This window comes from Carica papaya, chromosome 6, assembly GCF_054855325.1.
Source record: "Carica papaya isolate Zhongbai chromosome 6, ASM5485532v1, whole genome shotgun sequence".
NCBI classification, from domain to species: domain Eukaryota; kingdom Viridiplantae; phylum Streptophyta; class Magnoliopsida; order Brassicales; family Caricaceae; genus Carica; species Carica papaya.
The window spans coordinates 36,858,951-36,879,986 of record NC_142314.1 but is presented as its reverse complement, the minus strand read 5'-3'; the positions used below and the strand labels follow the sequence as shown (position 1 = coordinate 36,879,986).

Below are 21,036 nucleotides of genomic sequence, written 5' to 3'. Positions count from 1 at the left end.
CCTCAAGGTTCAAGTTGGAAACTAACTCTTCAGGAAAGAAGTGTTCATCGCAAGTAGTCCATGTAGTTCCCAGATTTAGACACTTAACCAAGCCTGCTCCACCTTTCTTCCATTGCGAAATATCTCTCTCTTTAGGATTGACTTTGCTTCCACCTTGATTTGATCTTGATCATCTATGAGTATCAGTTCGGTGGTGATCTCCTTAGAGGTCTCACGTACTTCTAGAGCATTGAAACGTGGAATACTAACTGAATTCTTGAATTTGCTTGTCGATTTAATTGTAAACCACTGCCCGTCCTTGAAAATCGTCCATAATATTTGGAAGCTAACTTTAGCCTTCTCCTCACTGCAATAGAAGACTGCCTATAAAGCTGCAGTTTAAGCAATATGTTTTCACCTTCTTTAAAGGACATTTCTGTCCTTTTAGCATCTGCGAACACCTTTTTTATGTCCTATGCCTCCACTAGCTTTTCTCTGAGCAGCTTATTCATCAACTCTCGATCATTTAGACAATCTTCCAGGGGTGTCAAAGTTGTGATCCAATTACTTGGTCCAATTAAGAGGGAAGGGAACCATCCAGAGCCCCGACTGGTGGCATTTTAATGTCAGAGTGGTAAGAATTGGTGTACCACCACTCTACAAAATTTAACTATTTAGTCCAAGCCTTTGGAGTCGGAACACCATGCACCTTAGATAGCTTTCAAGACACTGGTTGACTCTCTCCATTTACCCATCCAATTGAGGATGACAGGTAAAGCTCATGTTCGACTTGGTACCAATGAATTCATCAATTCAGACCAAATATTGCTAGTGAATACCTTATGATCGAACACAATGGTCTAAGGTATGCCATGTAGTTTCTAGATATTATCCAAGAACGATTGGCCACTTTTTGCACCGAGAAGGGTCAACATAAAGCTAAGAAGTGTCCATAATTTGTGTTGTCAATCCCCTACCACAAGGATGGTGTCTTACCCTTGAGACCATGGCATTTGCTCAACGAATTACCTGGGACCAAGCTTGAGTAGGAATTGCTAGAGGTTGCAATAACCCAAGGTATAGAACACATTCACCCTTGTAGCATTGGCACTCTTCATACTTAACTCATTCTTCCACAGCTTGGCTCATTTTTGGCCGATAGAACCGTCGCTTCAATCTTTCATTAGTCGTCGTGATTCCCAACTACCCTCCCATGGGTGAATCATGATGACAATGGAGAAGGTTCTCCCTGCATTTACCATTCCTGCCAATAAAGTCCTTTTTCGGAACTTATAATTCTCTATTCCAAAGTATAATGAGGCCTATTGTTATGAGCGAGAGAGTTTAGAGATGTGCTGGTTGGCCTCTTCATTTTGGTAAGAAAGTTTGGACTTCTTGCAAACATAGGGCACTACCGTTGAAATTATGGGGGTCAACTCTCTGTGTTCATTTCCTTTCCTTCTAGACAATGCATCTGTTTTTTCTTAAGTTGATGCAAAGATATCACACATACCCAACTTGCACACCGAATTATGAAAAAATTTGTTGCAAAATCGTTTAATGAAGACATCTACCACTTGTTCACTAGAAGGCACATAATATAAGTATAAGGAGTCATCAACCATTTTTTTTTTATGAAGTGTCGATCAATCTCAATGTGTTTTGTTCAATTACATTGAACTAGATTATAGGTTATACAAATGGTTGTTTTATTATCACAAAATAAAGATAAACTCACTTCTTTGAACAATTTTAATTTTTTCATTAGCTTTTGCAGCCATAACAATTCACACACTCATTGGGTCATTTCTCTATATTCTGCTTTAGCACTAAAACGAACAATTACATTCTACTTCTTATTTTTCCAAATAACCAGATTGCCTTCTATGAGTGTGCAATAACTGGTAGTTAACCTCCTATCATCTAAAGATCCACCCCAATCAACATCTATAAATGTTTCTATTTTACATTGACCATTTTTAGAGGAGTAAATTTTTTCCTGATGCAAATTTTAAATATCACAATATGCGAAAAACGACATATAAATAAGGTTGGCGAGTATCACGCATGTACTGACTCATCAGGCTAACTGCATGTGTTATATAAAATCTATTAAAGAGCTAGACGAAGGAGATAGGTGATCATATGAAATAAAATTCACAATGGGATAAGTAGACTTAGGAAGTGTGCACTGATGTTTACTTTTCCGAAGACTAATAAGAAAATCAAGGTCATGTAGGGCAGGATCAAATGGAGAGGAAGCTGGTGCAGAACATGCATCATTAATCTGTTGTTTTCTTAAATAAATACTAACAACTGGGGTTGTACTTGATTTGAAGACACACCAACACCATCATCAGCTTACTCAATTAGAGTTTGAGGCACATCATCAGATGAAACACCATTATCTTATTGCTCAGTAGAGACACTAAGTGTAAGAAACATCAGTTGATACCAAGTATTTATTTAAATCTAAAAAGTAGCATTGATGTCCTTTCTAAATACCAGAATATCCCAAAAAGACATACCTCAAGTCCTTCAAGTCCAACTTGGTAACATTGGACTGCACATTTCAAACATAACAGGTGCAATCAAATACTTTAGGTTGCATCAGAAATAGTGATTTATTTGGAAAAAGAATACTGTAAGAAACATCTTCATCAAGTAGTATAGATGGCAAGCGATTAATCAAAAAACAGATCGTGGAAACAACATCAGTCAAGAATTACTCAAGGACCTATGTTTGGAACAAAAATCTCGAGATATCTCAAGTAAATATATGTTTTTCCTCTCAACTCCATTTTGAGATTGTACATCAATATAAAAGGACTAATGAAAAATCCTTTGTTGAGTCATATAGTTTTAAAATGAGCCTGACATATATCCTTTAATATTATCATTTCTAAATACATGTACACAAATATTGAATTAGGTTTTACTTCAGCACAAAAGACATAAAAGTGATAGAATACTTCAAAACAATTTTTCATAAATATATCCAAATCATTCGAGCAAAATCATTTACAAAGACAACCAAATATTTAAACTCTATTTTACATGGAACAGGACAAGAACTTCAAACATCAGAATGAACTAATTCAAAAGCAGACTCGTCTCATTTATTAATTCTTGGACCTAACAAATTACAGTGATATTTTATAAACTAACATGATTTACAATCTAATGAAAGTACATCATGAAATTGAGCGTAGCTTATTCAGCACAGGGAAAGAAAAATGCACCAATCGACAATGTGTTTCAAATAAAGCAGATAATCAATTAAGGCACCCAAGTATCAAGATTGTAGAGACCATCTATATATGTCTTTATCAATAATCTGATTCGTCATAAGATTCTGAAGAAGACAATGATTGAGAAAGAATGAGATTCAACAATTAAGATCCTTAGTAAATTTACTCACAAAAATCAAATTGAAAGTAAGTTTAAATAGACTTAATACAGACGATAGGATAATAGATGAAATTGGTTTTATGGTTCTAAAACCCACAATTTTATAGGTTAACTCATCAGCAATAGTTATAGGAGAATGTGACTTATGTGATCGAAAGCTAAAAAATATATTAGAATTATCTGTCATGTGATTTGTAACACCAGAACTAGTCACTCATTTGTTTGAAGATGAGATAAAATATTTTTTACCTGATTCGGCAAGAGCAGAGAATTTTTTCAAAAATTCCTGATACTAAAAGAATTTAGCGTACTCATAAACTTAAATCATAATACTTCTCTCAGAAGATAAGTTCGCAGTAGCAGCAACAATATTAATGATTTGTGTTCTCTGATTGTGATTCCATAATTTCTTACAGTACTGTTTTGTATGCTCTTACTCATGGCAATAGTAGCAGACAATATTACCACCTTAATTTAAGAATTAAACTATCACACAAAAACCATCCAAAACACCAAGAAACCCAGCAACCAAAAACACCTGAAGCAAACGAAAAACAAAGAGAATTATCTTTGTCAGAAATAGGCAACCACTCATAGGGAAACACTACTGCAAAAAAAAACCACCATGCGTAACCATGGGAACCTCACGCGCCTCTACAAGCGCCGCCACACGCGTCCACGTGCCGATGTATGTGCTGCCTCTAGAACTACCACGCACTGCCGCATGAGTTGCGCGGGAACCACCATTTGCCGCTACAAACTGATTGCTAATCATCACAAAACTGCGTGCACGCTCAGATCTGGCATGAATCTTGTGAAATCGCGACAAAGTACATCACAGATCCGTGAACTTGCGCAATCCAGCCTTCGCGAATCTTCTTCTTTGGCCATGCGCTGCTCCCTCGCTCACGGGACAGACTCAACCTGACACCATGCCTAGATATGGTTTTCTTCTTCCAAACCAGGATGCCGCATGTCGGCAAAGCCTTTGCTTCTCTCTCCGGCCTAAAACAGAATAACCTGCACAGAGATCTTCTTGCCAAGTCCACGCACGAATAGGGAGGACTAACCTTCGTGCACGATTCATCTCCTTCTGGTTCAATGTCTCGCGCAGATTTGATCGCCACCCACAAATTCGTTGCAACTCCTTTGGAATGTCGAATAGATTTGCCAAGTCATTCGTCTGGTGGAGAGTCGTTGCGCCACCACCTCTGGTTTCTCCTTCAAGTGGCGGTCAAGACACACAAATCAGATATGATCTAGTTCTTCTCTCCCCTCTAATCTATCTTTCTCTCAAAACTCGAGTTCTGATACCATGTGATTGAACAGAAAAGTATAGCAATACTTTATGATAATCTTATTCCAATAGATCTAAGAGATATATATATATATACACACATGGATTTATGTAAGGTAACTAACATAAATTAGCATATTAATTTGTTGTTTATAATTACGCTAATATATATGAAAAATAAACTACCGATAATTATGTTATTATTATACAAAAAAATTATGTTGTAATCTTGTAACAGTAAAAAGAACGGCAAAAGATACCCAACAAATTATGACTCTCGTACATGGTGTAGAGTGCTTATGGATACATAGTTAAAAGTTTAAGGTGAATCTATATTTCCAATTCAACAGCTAACCAAAGGAAATATAATCTTTAATAAATGACCTACAACCTCCACCAAACAAACCAGATTTTTAACAACAAAAACAGATAGAGTTAGCAGAACTTACAAAGATGGGCAATTTTGGGGCTGCTCTTCTCAACTTCATTTACAACACGAAGAATAGGGACAAGTTCAACCAATGAAGGAGGTACTATCTCACAATCAAAGGACTCTTCAGTATAGCCTACATCGTCCATCTCTAAGTTTTGTTGATTGGAGGCCCCTTTTATCAAGTGAAAAATATGATTAGCATTAATAAAACACCAAGAGTTGCAACCCAAAAACAAATTCTTTACAAGTCTATCAAAATATCAATAAACCACTCAGTTGATTGGAGCCCCTTATTGATGATAACATATGCCCTTGTGCCTCAATGAAACCCTCAAAAGTCCTAGCACCTTGTTTCCTTGCAACACGGAAGAAAGAAAAAAGTTGTACAATAAATCAAGGTTCATATTATTTATTTGAACAAAGCACAGAACGAGTAGTACATTAAAGGGGAAGAAGATTTTTCTCAAGGAAAACAGCAAAGGGCAATACCAAGCTAGTGAATGAAAGAAAAGAAGAAACTAGACATGCAATAAAAGACTAGCAAAACAATGCAGGAAAAAAGAAAAGTACAGAAGAATGCTGACAACCAAGAGTAACAAAAAAAAATCACTAAATAAACAAAAATAGACACTCAAGGATCAGTTCTGTCCAGAGCAGCCCAGATGACTATTATGAGCAAGCTTAAATTTAAATGGCATTCTAAAACTCATGGAGTTGGAAGAAATTCATTATAAAAAAGGAGAGACAATCTCATAACAGATGCATCATCTAGGAAGATCCAAGTTATCTCAAAAGAAATATTCAGCAAAGCTGGCAGGTAAACCCTTTATCTAAGATCTAATCAAGCAGCTTCAAAGGGGAGAACAAACAGATTCGCCATATGTGTGAAAAGATGGATGCTTGAGAAGGAAAGGACAACCAGTAATAAGGTACAACACTGACTTTGGAACTCCACGTGCAGGTCATTCAGGTGTATTAGCCATTTCTAAATGTTTGGAAACGGTATTTTATTGGAAGGGTATGAAAAGAGATGTTCTAAACTCCATCCGTACTTGTGACGTTTGCCAAAGGTGGAAGGCAACCTTTCTCCATATCTAGGGTCATTACAACCCTTACCTATTCCTAATGTACCTTGGGTCAAGTATTTCAAAAGGACTCATCGAAATTCTGCTCAAATCTCAAGGAAATGAAGTTACCGTGCATCGACTAATCAAATATCCTCATTCAAATTCGTTAGCACATCCCATCTAATTTAAACACCTTAAGTCAATAGCTATATAGTTATAACGGCCAAGTGTTTTGAATTAAACCCTAATTGAAAACCTAATTTAATTTTGTCGAGAGCAGATCTTATTTCACTAATTTCATAGGTGAAGAAGAGACATTTACTAGAGAAAAATTTTAGTTCCCTCTGGTAATTATTCTTAGTTTCACTTGCCCAAACCCAATTATGCAGGAGGATACTGAGTATTATCCTTGAAAACATAAGCACAAGAGACACGCACCTCAAAACCAAAATCAATCAAGCAACACTCTGCTCCTGCAACATGCCTTTCTGCCTCGTCGTCACCGTGCTCCTATTGCCATGGCAGATCTGGAAGCTGCCAACTTATTCCTCATACGTCGACCAAGAAGAGACAATCAAGCATGCATTAGAAACTAAACTTGCTTTACTAATAAAACTTTGACCAACGGCTTTTGGAGTCTTTACAATTATTTTAATTTTCGATTAAATTAAAATTGTAAGTTTCTAAGCTTATTTATTGTAAAATTATAATATATATCAAATTACATTAAAAAAATTAAAAAAATAGCATTATTATTAACATTATATTTTATTATAATTAATAATTTTTAATATCATATTTAATTTTTAATGCAATATAATACAGAGATTATCTCGTAAAATAATTTGATTCATATATTGAATAAATAATTTTTATTTATATACATATTTTATAATTTATTAAATTTATTTATTTACTTCTTTTAATATTCATTAAAAAAATTTATTTAATTTTTGGATTAAAAAATAAAATAATCAAATAATATAATAATCTAAATTAATAAAATAATATATATATTAAGTTAATGCACATATAACTTATATAATAAATTAATATATAATTTTATCTTTTATCCAATATACATAAAATAACTCGATTCATATATGTTATGGATAAATAATTTTTATATATTTTTATAATTTATTATATTTATTCATTTAAACATTCCAATATTCACTAATTTTTTTCATTTAATGTTTGGATTAAAAAAATTAAAATAATCAAATAACATAATAATTTTAATTTAATAAAATAATATATATTAAGTTAGTGTAGATATAGCTCATATAATAATCTAATATATAATTTTATTTTATTTTTAATATCTGTAAAATAATTCGATTCATATATATTATGGATAAATAATTTATATATTTTTTAAAATTTATTAATCTATGCATTTTAATATTTATTATATTTTTTTATTACAATAATATAAATTAATAAAATAATATATATTAAGTTAGTGTACGTATAAATTAATATATAATTTTATTTTATCTCCAATATTTTTAAAATAACTCAATTTAACATATATTATGAATAAATAATTTATATATATTTTATAATTTACTAAATTTATTCATGTATAGTCGTTAAATTTTTTTATTTAATATTTTAGTTAAAAATTTTAAAATAATCAAATAACACAATTACTTTAACTTCATCAGAAAAAATGTCTTTGAAAACACTCATCCTCTTCAGAACCAACCTCCACTATCTCACTTCTTTGAAGATTTTCTGGTTGGCTGACACTCGATACTGTACCTTCCTGCACATTATTAGAACCAAGTTTTTAAAGTCTCTCTCCATGTTCTATCTTAAGATCTGTATACGTTTTCTCTCTTCTAACGAGATTATCTCCGGGGCTTCTCCCTGTTAATCCTGCTTCTTGATGGAAATCCTCTCTTATGCTGGTGATCTTGAGATGGGCTAAGAGGAAAACTTGCAGTCTCTGATAGGGAAGAAGATCTTGATCTCTTCATTGATCTTCTTCTTCCCCTAAACGCTTCTTCTGCAAGAAGCTTCTCTAATGAAGATGTCATTTCTGCTGGTACTAGAATCCCTAGCTCGGAAAGGGAAAAGCAGATCACTTTGTTTATGTCCAGAAAGAACAGACATAAAATGGGAATGTAAGGAAGAGCGACTAAAGAAAAAGCAAATGAGAAAGAAACTGCCTTCAAGTCACCTTTTCATTATGTTCTTTCTACTTGGATATTTTCTTATTTTACATTCATTACAGTCGGTCTTTACATTTAAAATCCTATAAAAATACCACCTAAAGAACATTCCCTTAAAATCCATCTCAAGATCAGCATAAGAGAGGATTTCCATCAAGAAGTAGGATTAACAGGGAGGAGGCCCAGAGATAATGTTGTTCGATGAGAGAAAACGTATGCAGATCTTAAGATAGAAAATGGGGAAAGACCTAAAAAACTTGGTCCCAATGATGTGCAGGAAGGTAGAGTATCAACTGCCAACCAACCAGAAGATTTTCAAGGAAATGAGATAGGGGAGGTCGGTTCATTTTTTACCAATTTTTTTATATCAAATTGTGACAGTTGAAACCGTTGAAGATAACAAATGATGACGTTGAACTTTAAGCCTGCAAATCAATACAAAATCTTCTTATCGCTATAATCATAATTTAATTATAATTTCCAACTCTCCATTTTCACTAATTCGCATATACTCTCATCTTGTCACCTTCTGTTTGTCATTCTTCATCAGCAAAGCAATTCCATTGTTGCCTGCTGTATGCTTCTCCTTCTTTATCGCTCAGTCTTCTCTCTTTCCCCATTTGTTTTTTCCTCTGTTTTGAAGTCCTCTAGAAACAAAACCCTTCCCCTCTTATGGCTTTTCCTCACCCGGCATCTATTTTATTTCCCAACTCTTTCCTCATTAGATTCTTCGCTATTCCTCGAATCTACTTGTTACCCAGTTCTCCTCATCGAAAACCCAGGTTGTATTCTCAGATTTCGAGACTGGGTGATTGACTTTGATGATTCTCGGTCAAATTTGTTCGAAGAGAGGAGATTCAAAAGGTAGTTCTTGATTGTCCTTATGATTTTGCTTTTGATGATTGTCAGATTGTGTTGCTTGTAATTTGTGAAGCGAATATGTAGTTTCCAAATTGGGTATATGGGATTTTATTGAGTCAGTTATTTCAATTTCATAGGGTTGTAGACAGTGGAACAGGAGTTCTTGGTGACCTTAAGGGTTTTGCTGGGTCTCAGAAATTAACTCAAATTAACTCCTGTGTAGGGAAAATGTTCTTTAGGTGGTATTTTTATAGGATGTTTAAATGTGTAGACTGATTATAATGAATGTCAGATAAGAAAATATCCAAGTAGAAAAAACATAATGGAAAGGCAACATGAAGGCAGTATCTTTCTCCTTTGCTTTTCTTTAGTGGCTCTTCCTTACATTCCCATTTTATGACTGTTCTTTCTGGATTTTAAGAAGTGATCTGCTTTTTTTTTTCTTTGTTAACTTCTAATTCTATAGCCTCTCCTTTTCCTAGCTAGGGGTTCTAGTACGAGCAGAAATGGCTTCTTCATTAGAGAAGCTTCTTGCAGAAGAAGGATTTAAGGGAAGAAGATCAATGAGGAGATCAAGATCTTCTTTCCTGTCAGAGACTGCAAGTGTGCCTCTTAGCCCATCTCAACATCAGCATAAGAGAGGATTTCCATCAAAAAGTATGATTAAGACAGAGAGGACAAGGTCTGACATGTCTCGGTTTGCTTTTAATGATGAACTGCCAAGAAGTCACAGTGTAAGAGGGAGAAGACCCAGAGATAATCCTGTTAGAAGAGAGAAAAAGTATGCAGGTCTTACGATAGAAAATGGGAAAAGACTTGAAAAACTTTATTCTAATGATGTGCAGGAAGATAGCGTATCAAGCGTCAACCAACCAGAAGATCTTCAAGGAAATGAGATAGTGGAGGTTGGTTCTGAAGAGGATGAAGGTTTTAAAGATATTTTTTCTGATGAAGTACATGGTTCAACGAGCAGAGAAAGTTATTTTACAGATATTGGAGATAAAGAAGGATACAGAGAAAGTTATGGAAATGGTACAGAAGTTAAGAAAAAGCAGGAAAACGGTTCTAGCAAACACCCACTTGGAAGTACAAGTTCTGATGACAAGAATCGAAGAAGCATGAAACAGCCTGATAGTGCTGATGATAAAACCACTGGAGGTTCATGGAAGAATAAAAGCTTCAAGGATGATCAGAATCAAGAGCATAGCAAGTTTGTACAAACAGTTTCTGAACCTGCTCTTGATGAAGTTGCAGTTCACGCCATGATATCCATTTTAAGTGGTCATATTAAATGTTTTTTCAAAGATAAGGATTTCAGAACCAATCTTCATCGCAATTGTATCTCTTCTCTTAAGTTTAACAGTCTTGAAGACCAAAATGTTGAGAGCAAAGTCATGGCAAACCTTGTAGAAGCCATAGCCACGATAGAAGCTGCTACTGAGCAGGCTATTGGTATCAGAGAACTAAAGAAAGCTTCACGGCAGCTTACTGTGATTACTGGCTTGAGTTCAAATGATTTGAAGGACAGGTTCACATCTGGGATTCCCAATTTTATGTTGTCAGCTTGTGCTCATCTTTACCTCAGTGTGATCTATAAGCTACAAAAGAAGGATAGCATGTCAGCTAAACATCTTTTGCAGGTGTTTTGTGATTCTCCATTTCAGGCACGTGAATTATTGTTGCCTGAACTTTGGGACTTTTTATTTTTTCCGCATCTTTCACATTTGAAGGAATGGTATGATCAAGAGGTTACTTCACTAGTTGATGCACCAGGAAGGTTGAGGAAGTTGAAGCTTCTTGAGAAAGTCTATAATGAAATTCTGGACAGTGGTACTTCCCAATTTGCACTTTACTACCGGGATTGGCTGACAGGTCGAGTCAAGGCCCCTTCCGTTCCTTCTATACAGGTTCCTCCTGTACCTTTCCAGAGACTTCAGAAGGGAGGTTCCTTTTCTCATTCTTCAGAGGTAGCTAGCCCCTCTGGTCCGTTCTCACCTCAGCCAATGGTCAGTAGGAAATTGTATGATGCCGTATTTGGTCGGCCATCTAAACCTGAAGTTGATACTGCTGAATACAATATGGAAGCCAATGACTTTGAAGATTATGTGCAGAGCTCTGATGGATCTGCTGAACTTAAACATCCAATAAGTTACTATTCTAAGATGGTTGACCATCTTGATCTAGAACTTGAAGAAGGCTCCTATAAGAGTGCATGTGATTGTGAATTTGTGTCTGTAAGTAACCTTGTTTGCATAAGGGCGTGTGCATATTTGCATTGTTCTTTAGTTACAAATGCAGATTGATAAATTTGGCCTTTGCTTTACAGAATCTCCTAAAAAGGTTCCTGAAAGGATTGCTAGTGCTAGATTTCATCTTCTTTGTCCCATAAGATACCTTGCTCTATGCATAAAATACCTGCCATCATGCAATATATAGCACTGAGGGTTGGGGAAGTATTTGGATAAATATGTTTTGCGTGCTCACAAAATGCTACTACTGGATATGTTATCTCTTTGACAGAATCAACAAAAGCTAGAGTCTCTTCACATCTTATGCTGACATTAGTTATCGAGGCATTCCTCACATTTTATTCATATATCTTGGTGATTCACTTCAATTAAGTTTACTGCTTAATCAAATCTGCTACATCCCTTTTGCCCTAATTCAGTATTAGAAATTAAATCAGCGCTCCAAACCAAAAACCATGGATTCTGTCATTCAAACTATATAGGAGCCCATTGGCAGCCATGATTGTTTGCTTTTCTAATGTAATTAATAGTGTTACCTACTGATAAACTTAATCTTCAGTTTATTTATTCTCTCCTACTTTCTATGTTTTAAATTCTGTAATTCATGTTCTCATGATTTAAAATTTCTGTAGGAAGATAGACTCTCATTGAAAACTGAGGAGGACTTGAAGTTGATTGCAGCAAGGGTAACATGTGAAAGACATATTGATGATGCTAGCGATAGCTCCAACACACAGCAAAAATCTGCTAACAGTCTCCATATTCTGCATCCATCACCCTACCTAAAAGAAAAAGAGCCTTCACTCAAGAGTGAAGTGCAGCAGACAGAGGGATCTGTTGCTGTCACCCTTTACAATGAGGTGCTGACATACAATCCTCTATTAAAAGTAACAAGTCTTGGTAACTTTTAATATTCATTATGATTTTCTTGTTATTCTCCAGTAAGTTGTCCCCTAATTTATTATTTCTCAATTGCAGCCTACAAATAGGAGTTGTTCTTTTGAAGGTGAGTTGGAAAGGAAAAAGTTAAAACTGTGTTGCTTTAGACGAGTTGAACTTTCCCCTCATTTGGATTATTCAACTTTCCTTCATTACAGAGCTGCATGGAAACTGCAAAGGCTTTGACGAAGGATCCTTTTTCTCAAACATTCCAAAAGATTTTATTTGTCCTCTAACTGGAAAGTTGTTAGAAGATCCAGTTACCTTAGAGACAGGCCAAACCTTTGAGCAAGCAGCAATCAAGGAATGGATTGATCAGGGAAACAGGACATGTCCAGCAACAGGAAAAAGATTGGAATATTTATCTGTGCCAGTTACAAACTTCATTTTGAAGCGTGTTATTGATAATTGGAAATCAGAAAACCGTAGACATCTTTTGGATTTTGCCTCCCAACTGATGGGAAATTCTCTCGGATGTGGACTGACACAAAGTGACAATTCATCTATTTTCATACTAGAGCAGCTTCTTACTGCTTTCAGCAAGGAGGAAAGAATAGCAAATATCCAACACTTCCTCTCCATTGGAGGTTTGCATTATCTTATTAGAAGGCTTGAACTTGGAAATTTAGAGGAAAAAACACGAGTAGCAGCACTTTTGTCCTATTGTATTGAAGCAGATACTGGTTGCAGAAACCAGATAGTAGGAAGTATCAATATACAGTCTTTGCTTAAGCTCCTACACGGTAAACAAGCTAAGTCAAGAAGGAATGCAGTTATGTTGCTGATTGAACTGATTTGCATGAGCAGGTATATATTCTTTGGTATTTCTGCTGTTCTGATTTCCTTCTAGGCCATTAACAACAGTTGATACCACAATTTGCAACTTTCCCACTCTTAGCTTGCCCTTTATTTTTCTTTTATATTTAAGATGCTGGAAAGAATGAGGATTTGGTTCTTGTTTAACATGGTGGATTGTCAGAGCTGGTGTTAGAGATTAATTAGTCCATTTGGAATTTGAAAAGTGGAAAGTCACTTGATAGGCGTCAAAAGCAGGAAACATGATAGAAGTTTGTTCTTTTGGCTGGGTGGTTTGGGGTGGTAGAAAGGGCATAAACTTTGAGATGAAAAGCCAATGAAGCGGAGAGGTGGGGCTCATGTTTACATGAGATGCTAAAGGTAACCTGCCCAGAAAATGGGCTCATATTTTTCTAACATAAAAATAGAAAAGCTGTATGGAGCGACGATACCTAAACTTGATTAAGTTTAATCTCTTGGTTTGTGTTGATCGTAAAATGAAATAAAAGAATCTTGTTCTTGAGGTAAAATATGTTAAGAGGAAAATAGATAGGGAAGAAACCAAAGACGAATTAATGTTGTTATTCGCCTTTTGAATTGTGTACCTTTTTTGTTTGTCCTTGTTCAAGAAAAAGGAAGCTATCTCTTTCTTAAATTAAGCACCACAGTTTATAATTTCAGTTAGATGTTCAGGTTATTACTCTCTTATCGTTCTGCTTTCTTATCTTTATATTTGGCACAAGAATTGAGCGTATAGAAACTCATCTTCTTGGTAGTAGACTTAGAATTATTATCAAGGAAAAATGTGAAGGTTTCCCATCAGCAATGCTAATTTTAGGTGAATGTTTGCTGGATTTCTCATCTATTCATTTTCTCTTATCACTTGTTAAAGGAGGAAAGATGTCTCATTAATTTTAAGCGGGCTAGAGTATGGAGAGATGATGAAGACAATGCACGTGTTACTCCTTTATCTCAAGAGTTCTTCACCTGTGCAAAGACCCTTTGTTGCCGTCCTTCTCCTACACTTCGACCTTTTGGTACCCTTCTAGAATATATATGTATATATTTTAATTTAATTGTGCATCCTTTCTTAGTTGTGATTTTGAGTTTTCTTTTGACACAAGTCACAGACAGAGCCACGAAAATGCAGCATATATAGGGAGGAAGCTGTTGATGCCATTGCAGTTGCCTTGGATATGAGTATAGTTGATAAGAAGGTCCGACAAAATTGCTGCCAAGCATTACTTATCCTGGGAGGACATTTTTCTTCCTCTGGCATTTTATTGACTGATAAATGGATCCTGGAGAAAGCAGGGTTCAGCAGTAAAAAATATCTTGATGGTGGAGATAACTTAGTAGCCAATAACACTATTTCATTGGTATGTATGATCTCTTTCCTCTATCTCTTCCTCTTTCTCATCTTGACTTTCTCCCAGCAGATTTTCTTAGTGTTACAAACCTTTTCTGTTGCTGTAAACTCATACCAGTAATTTTTTCTGAATTTCTGACTCCAAATACAGGTTGACGAGGAACAAGCTGGTGAAACATGGTTGAGGAAGGTGTCAATATCATTACTTGGCAGTGGGAAGCAATCATTTACAGGATCCATTTGCTTATGTTTAGGCTCTGCAAACATAGATCTCATAAGAGTTTGTCTTGTCACCATTGCTTGGTTGAGTCATGCACTTTCTTCCATATCTGATTCTGAGTTCCAGCTCCCTGCCTTCTCAAAGCTTATCTCTCAGCTGAAAGAAACTCTGAAACATGGACAGCAGGTTGAGGACAGAGTTCTTGCTTCAATGTGTTTACTCAACTTCAGCCAAATACCAGGTTTGAAACTCCTGTTCGCAATCGTTAACTAATTTGAAAATAGGATTGCTTTAAGTTGTTGTCTTCGGGCTAGAAGGTCTACAGGTATTTCTTTGTATGAAGAAGTAATTATACTACGCTGCAAAATATTTGTTAATTGATAACATTTGGCTTAGCCTAGTTCAGCTTTTTGCCAAAATTCCCTGACTCAGTAATATAATGCTTTGTTATAGAGCTTTCAGTTTTAGATTCAATCTTCATGGTGCGGAAAAGAAAAAAAGATGACAGCCTGCTTCATGCCAGTATGCTGAATGGACATGCATAAAAATTTTAAATCCCAGTTTTGAAATTACCATGTTACCTTTTTATTGCAGAATGCAGGGTGTTGTTGACAATAATTGCAAAAGAAATTGCAGATTCTCTACGAGCCCTTGCTGAAGTAACATGGACTTCCAGAAAACTATACGCAGTTCTTTCTGGGGAAGAACTTTGATTTGAAAATAAAAAATGCTTCAAAAATTTACCATGCCTCAGAGGTACAATTCCTTCATGCAACTTGCTAAAATACTTCAATTACTTAGTAATCAGTTAATCTTGGGTAGTAATTTACTATATACAATGTTATACAAAGTTACCAAGTTACTATGAAATGCTTGAAGGATTACCTGGAGGATAGTGTCTCCAAGGCATTATAGCAAAAACCCAGAAGTGCTATTGCTCTGAACATCTAGGAATTTTTGCAGGTACAGAGGGTTTCTCTTTTGAAATGGATATCTGCTATTCCAGAGATGGTCGAAAGTAAAATCAGCGCCGTCCATAGATGTTATGCTCATTGTAATCAACATCTTGATGACAAGTTATTTTATTCTGAAACTCCTTTTTTTTTTGGTTTTGATATCTGTAAATTGAGTTAGTAACAGGTTGTAAGAAATCTTGCACAGAAGTAAACATATACCAAAGGTCTATTAGATGATAGAATTATTTTGCTTTTTGTCCACCTCGATATCATCAAGTTTTTGATTGCGCTATACAAAAGTTCTAGTTATAAGGACGCAACAACAAAAGTTACATGCGATAACATGGAAGATTCGACAAATGTTGGATGGAAAAGAATAGAGATCACCTGAATGGTTGCATTTGATTAATGGAGTTCTAATAAGGAAGTCCTCACACACAATAGCGAAATGGTAAGTTTGCTAAAATAAGATTGATGTAAGTAAAAATTTCTGTAATCAATATTGAGATGACCCCCTTGTTCTATTCAAGTTTATTTAAATAAGTTTCTGTAGAAATTTTATCTCTATTTTGCTTCTTATAATTTAAAAATTTATTTAAACAAAATTCATCGCTCTAATATTCGTTTAATATCAATAGAAATTCTTTGCTTGTAATATTTAATATGAATATAAATTTATTTTAAAATTTTTGGGCTGCCATGTTAGCAACCACATGCCATGAATTGTATAATATATGTTTTGTCTTTTAGAGATTTGAATAGAGTTAAATATATTTTTAATGAACTTTAGAAAAACGGATTTTTTATAACAATTTAAGAAGCAATTCTTCGATTAAGAGATTTGGGGTATTTGGAATAATGGAAGAGTTGTTGTGGGTGTGGCATTGGATGAAAAAGAATGGAATTGAACCAGGTTTCTATACATATAATTTTCTAATGAATGGGCTGTTAAATTCCTTGTTTATTAAATATATAGAGAAGGTTCTTGAGATTATGGAGAATGAGTTAACCGGAGATTATATACAGGTCGAGAGCTTATAGAGTTTTGTACTTAAGATAGAGAAAGGCTACAAAAAAAGAGAGGGGTGGGGAGGCGATGATGATGGAGAAGAGGACGTTAGAGGCGGTGATGACCATGTCGCAATAAATACTAGAGTGAAATATATGATAATGCAACATCTGGCATTTGGAAACGAGAAGGCTATCAAAGCATAAAGACATATTTTTTCATTGTTTACATGGAATTAATGTATTCACGATTCTTCTTATTTAATACATAAGTAAAAATATAAAAAAATGATGATAGATACATTAATCTAAGATTCAAACAATGATGGAAGACAAATTACTTACACGTAAACTCAACATTTAGACCTTATATTATGTACGATAGTTTAACAGGATATTAATATATTAAAGTTTGGGAGAAAAAATATCATCCTAAAAAAATGAGATAAACTTACCCAATAGAACACTAACATATTAAATGTAAGAATAAAGATATCTTCCCAACAAGATAGGTTAGATAGAACTTCGATAAACTAGAAACATTGTATTAACAAAACTTGATGTGAAATTAGATTGACAGTAGTCACTTGACAGATAAAAATGAGTCCACAACAGAAGTACAATGAATGGGCAATTACCTATTGTATACTATACAGAGAAAATACCCCATTAAGTAGTTATATTTATATACTAACTTATACTCTGGAGTTTACATATACTCATAATTGCTGTTATAATTGAAATTGAGAAGGATTTTTTTACTGTAAAAATTGAAAAAAAAAATGAATACTAACTAGTTATGTTCTATATCCATTTTGAATTTTCTTATATCAATAGGTAAACACAATTTGAAATTCAATACAAGAATGGTCATAAATTTATAGTCAAGAGTTAATAATTCTACTTTGTCTTGAAGTTTTGCTTTTGTGACTGAAAATTCACATTTTCTTTTTCATTAAAAAAAAGGGGGAAGATTTTCATCTAGTTTGTATCGTTTTGGCAATATGGCCAAGCGGTAAGGCGGGGGACTACAAGTCTTTTTTTTTTAGTTCAAATCTACGTGTCGCCTGATTAACGAAAGACTCGAAATCTCCTATCCTGTTTTGTTGATATAACTCATCAAATTTTCCCCAGCAAAAGTAAGCGTAGGAAAAAGACTTGTGATACTTTCTTGATTCTAAACCTATGGAGGTTCTGTTCTTTGAAGTGTTATAAATTCTTGCGTATAGGATTCAAGGAAAGCTTAGAGTAGTGGAATAAAATCGGTAAATCTTGATATGATCGCCTTTCTACTACTAATGTAGTGTCCATTGCTTGAGTCTTGAATCTTGAATTCGATTGGATATTCAGAGGGAGAATCTAATTAATAGTCGTGGAAAGAATAGAAGATGTTTTGTGTACAGACTCATGAGGGTTCGAAGTGCTCAGGCATTTATTTAATCAATATTAGATTATATGGATAATTAATTTTTACTTTATGTAATGCAGGGCAACAAAAAAATCAAAAAGGGATAAAAAAATTGACCCTTAAATGAATAAATACTAACTTACCTTATAATGGATAGATAGTAGACTATCTTTTGGTGGATAGGTTTAACCATTTGTGATGGTAAATGGATAATAGTTCAATATGGTGGTTGAAGGATTAACAACCTTAATTTATTAGCCAGTTGAGTTTGAAGTCTTCTCAAGCTTAAGCTTGGGGAAAGAATTAAAGACATTATAAACATATTTTAATTTGCAAATACTATCTTATTCACTTTTTATCTAACTGATGTTAAAATTATAATTTTAAAGAGATTTTATGATTCTCTTAATTAGTTAACTTCAAGTTTAAAGGTAACTTTTGCCAAAAGTAGCTTGATTGGGGTGGGAAATAGATAGAATATGGTATTTTTACTTGTAAAGTGCTTGAAGTGTCAAGAGTCTAGCTTTTTTCTAAATATCTTGAGCTTTTATTAAGAGCTCACTTTATATTCTTTATTGATTTCGCAACCAATTTTTAATATGTTGACATTAAAGGTATTCTTATGTAAATTAAGATTTTTCTTTGTGGATATAGAATTATCTTAATTCAGTTAATTCTTACTACTATATCTATGTTTCTTCATCTCAATTCAAAATTCTTGTGGGTTAGCAAAAAAATGAATATATTATTAAGAGCTCCTTAACAGGTGAACAAGAAGGATATAAGAAACTTTATTATGCTAGTTAGCTAGAATTTGTAGAAGTAAGGTATTTGAGGGTTTTAGATTTGAGAACATTTTAGGTACCAATAGAAGTCTTTTGTTAAAGTAGTTGTGTTGGTTTAACTATTCTTGTTATTTATAAGGTTTATGGGTTTCATGTTATAACCCACATGGTCTTTATCTTTCCTTTCCTATTACAGAGCAAGCTTTTAGGTTGTAGAGAGACATTTTGACGTGCGAAAAATACACTAATTCTCTAGATCGATAGCTAACGAATTATTTGAAATTTATATTTAGAAATGGGAGGAAAGTGTTATTCTCAACAAACACTTAGAATAACAAATGTGCTCCTGAAGCTTCTTTTCTTAAGCATTTTTCATCTGGCTCAATCTAGATCTATCGGTATTTTTTGTTTATGATCTCATCATATTCTTAATGGTTTTATGACTAGATGGGGGTTTTCATTTTGGAAAGAATATCTAATCCTTGCTTTTTTGTCGCTTGACTATTAATGAAGAAGCATTTGTAAAATGTCTTTATTAGGTGTAGGTAAAAGTGTTATATGTCTCCGATGAAATATCATATTCTTGGCATCCTTCATGCACACACCTTTCATCAAGAATGTGAAAGTCAACAACCCCTTATAATTGGGCTAGGTGGTGATACATTAAAATCAGTTATGTTCAGGAAGGATAACATTTATGGTAGCAATATAAATAGGTTTACGACATTGTGGTGCTTTTTGACCAATATATAAGTCGTTATACTCTGATGATATGGTATTTTATTACATGTTATTGTACATGTAGATTGCACGTTGAGAACCTATATAGAAATAATACGCATTATTCGTATAAATTTCGCTTTTAGTCAACAAAATACACTTTTATTTTTAAAAAATTAATAACACCTCAATTCAAAAGTCTCTTTATCTTTCGTAGAGTTTATGAATTATGCATCATGACCCACACAACCTTTGTCTTTCCTTTTCTATTTAGGGCAAATTTTTAAGTTGTGGAGAAATATTTTGATATAGGAGGAATGCACAGATTCTTTAGGTCGGTTGCTTACGAACTTTTTGAAATTTATGTTGGAAACAAAAGGAGAGTGTTATTCTCAACAAACACTTAATTTGTTAATAAGTGTGCTCCTTAAGCTTCTTTTCTTAAGAATTTTTTATCTAACTCAATCTAGATTTATCAATAGTTTTTATTTATGATAAGATAGGGTTCTTAATAGTTTATGACTTCAAATATTAAGATTTTCATTTTGGAAAGAATATCTAATTCTTATTTTTTTGTTGCTTGACGACCAATGAAGAAATATTTATAAAATGTCTTTATTAGGTGTAGGTGAAAGTGTTAATTATATCTTCGATAGAATATCATATTCTTGGCATCTTTCATGCACACACTTTCCATCAAGAATGTGAAAGTCAACAACCCCTTAAATAATAAGGTTAGGTGATAATACATTAAAATCGATTATGTTTGACAAAGATAACGTTTATGGTAGTAATGTAAATAGGTTTACGCTATTATGGTGCTTTCTGACTAATATATAAGTTGTTATACTTCGATGATATGCTATTTTATTGCATGTTATTGTACATGTAGATTGCATGTTTAGAACCTATATAGAAATAATACACATTATTCGTATAAATTTTAATACACATTATTTATATAAATTTCACTTTTAGTCAATAAAACGCACTTTTATTTCTAAAAAAGTAATAACATCTCGATTCAAGAGTCTCTTTCTCATTTGTAAAGTTGATAGATTATACGTATTGACCCACGTAGCCTTTGTCATTCCTTTTCTATTTAGGGCAAGCTTTTAGGTTGTGGAGAAATATTTTGATATACGAAGAATGCACCAATTCTCTATATCATTTGCTTACGAATTATTTAAAATTTATGTTGAAAATAGGAGGAGAATGTTATTCTCAACAAACACTTAGATTGTTAGTAAGTGTGCTCTTTAAACTTCTTTTCTTAAAAATTTTTCATCTAACTCAATCTAAATTTACCAGTAGTTTTTATTTATAATATTATATAATTCTTAATAGTTTATAACTTTA

At 33.8% G+C, this 21,036-nt stretch overlaps 2 protein-coding genes across 10 annotated transcripts in view; one reads left to right on the top strand and one right to left on the bottom strand.

The window, feature by feature from the left end:
- LOC110826374 (callose synthase 3-like) overlaps positions 1–6,809 on the bottom strand; it is a 43,745-nt gene extending 36,936 nt beyond the window's left edge. For 2 of the 6 annotated variants that reach the window (XM_088222461.1, XM_088222458.1), the window contains exons 1-3: positions 6,626–6,807; positions 5,390–5,475; positions 5,137–5,292 (exon numbers count right to left, since the gene is read on the bottom strand). In XM_088222461.1, coding sequence (XP_088078587.1) covers positions 5,137–5,292; positions 5,390–5,426 — 193 coding nt within the window. In that variant the 5' untranslated portion in view covers positions 5,427–5,475; positions 6,626–6,807. Of the gene's footprint in view, positions 1–5,136; positions 5,293–5,365; positions 5,476–6,625 lie in introns of all 6 variants that reach the window. The other 4 variants (XM_088222457.1, XM_088222459.1, XM_088222456.1 and 1 more) reach the window with 4 other exon arrangements.
- Positions 6,810–7,876: 1,067 nt separating this feature from the next.
- Positions 7,877–16,017, top strand: LOC110826371 (putative E3 ubiquitin-protein ligase LIN-1). 4 transcript variants are annotated; one of them, XM_088222674.1, is made up of 10 exons: positions 7,877–9,231; positions 9,715–11,462; positions 12,110–12,364; positions 12,456–12,483; positions 12,575–13,223; positions 14,104–14,248; positions 14,342–14,590; positions 14,732–15,041; positions 15,395–15,556; positions 15,764–16,017. In XM_088222674.1, the coding sequence occupies exons 1-9, from the start codon at positions 9,189–9,191 to the stop codon at positions 15,511–15,513; spliced, it is 3,546 nt and encodes a 1,181-aa protein (XP_088078800.1). In that variant the 5' UTR covers positions 7,877–9,188; the 3' UTR covers positions 15,514–15,556; positions 15,764–16,017. The 4 variants fall into 4 exon arrangements, with proteins under 4 accessions (XP_088078800.1, XP_088078801.1, XP_021912689.2 ...); XM_088222675.1 differs by having other exon boundaries at positions 7,878–9,231; positions 12,110–12,337; positions 14,336–14,590; XM_022056997.2 differs by having other exon boundaries at positions 7,878–9,231; positions 14,336–14,590.
- Positions 16,018–21,036: the final 5,019 nt, after the last annotated feature.

What these genes read in the sequence shown, in the direction of transcription:
- LOC110826371 (XM_022056997.2), top strand. Translation starts at nt 9,189, where the DNA reads ATGATTCTCGGTCAAATTTGTTCGAAGAGAGGAGATTCAAAAG. An exon ending in TAGGAGTTGTTCTTTTGAAG is followed by an intron (nt 12,484 to 12,574) that starts GTGAGTTGGAAA and finishes CCTTCATTACAG; the next exon opens with AGCTGCATGGAAACTGCAAA. An exon ending in CCAATAACACTATTTCATTG is followed by an intron (nt 14,591 to 14,731) that starts GTATGTATGATC and finishes CTCCAAATACAG; the next exon opens with GTTGACGAGGAACAAGCTGG.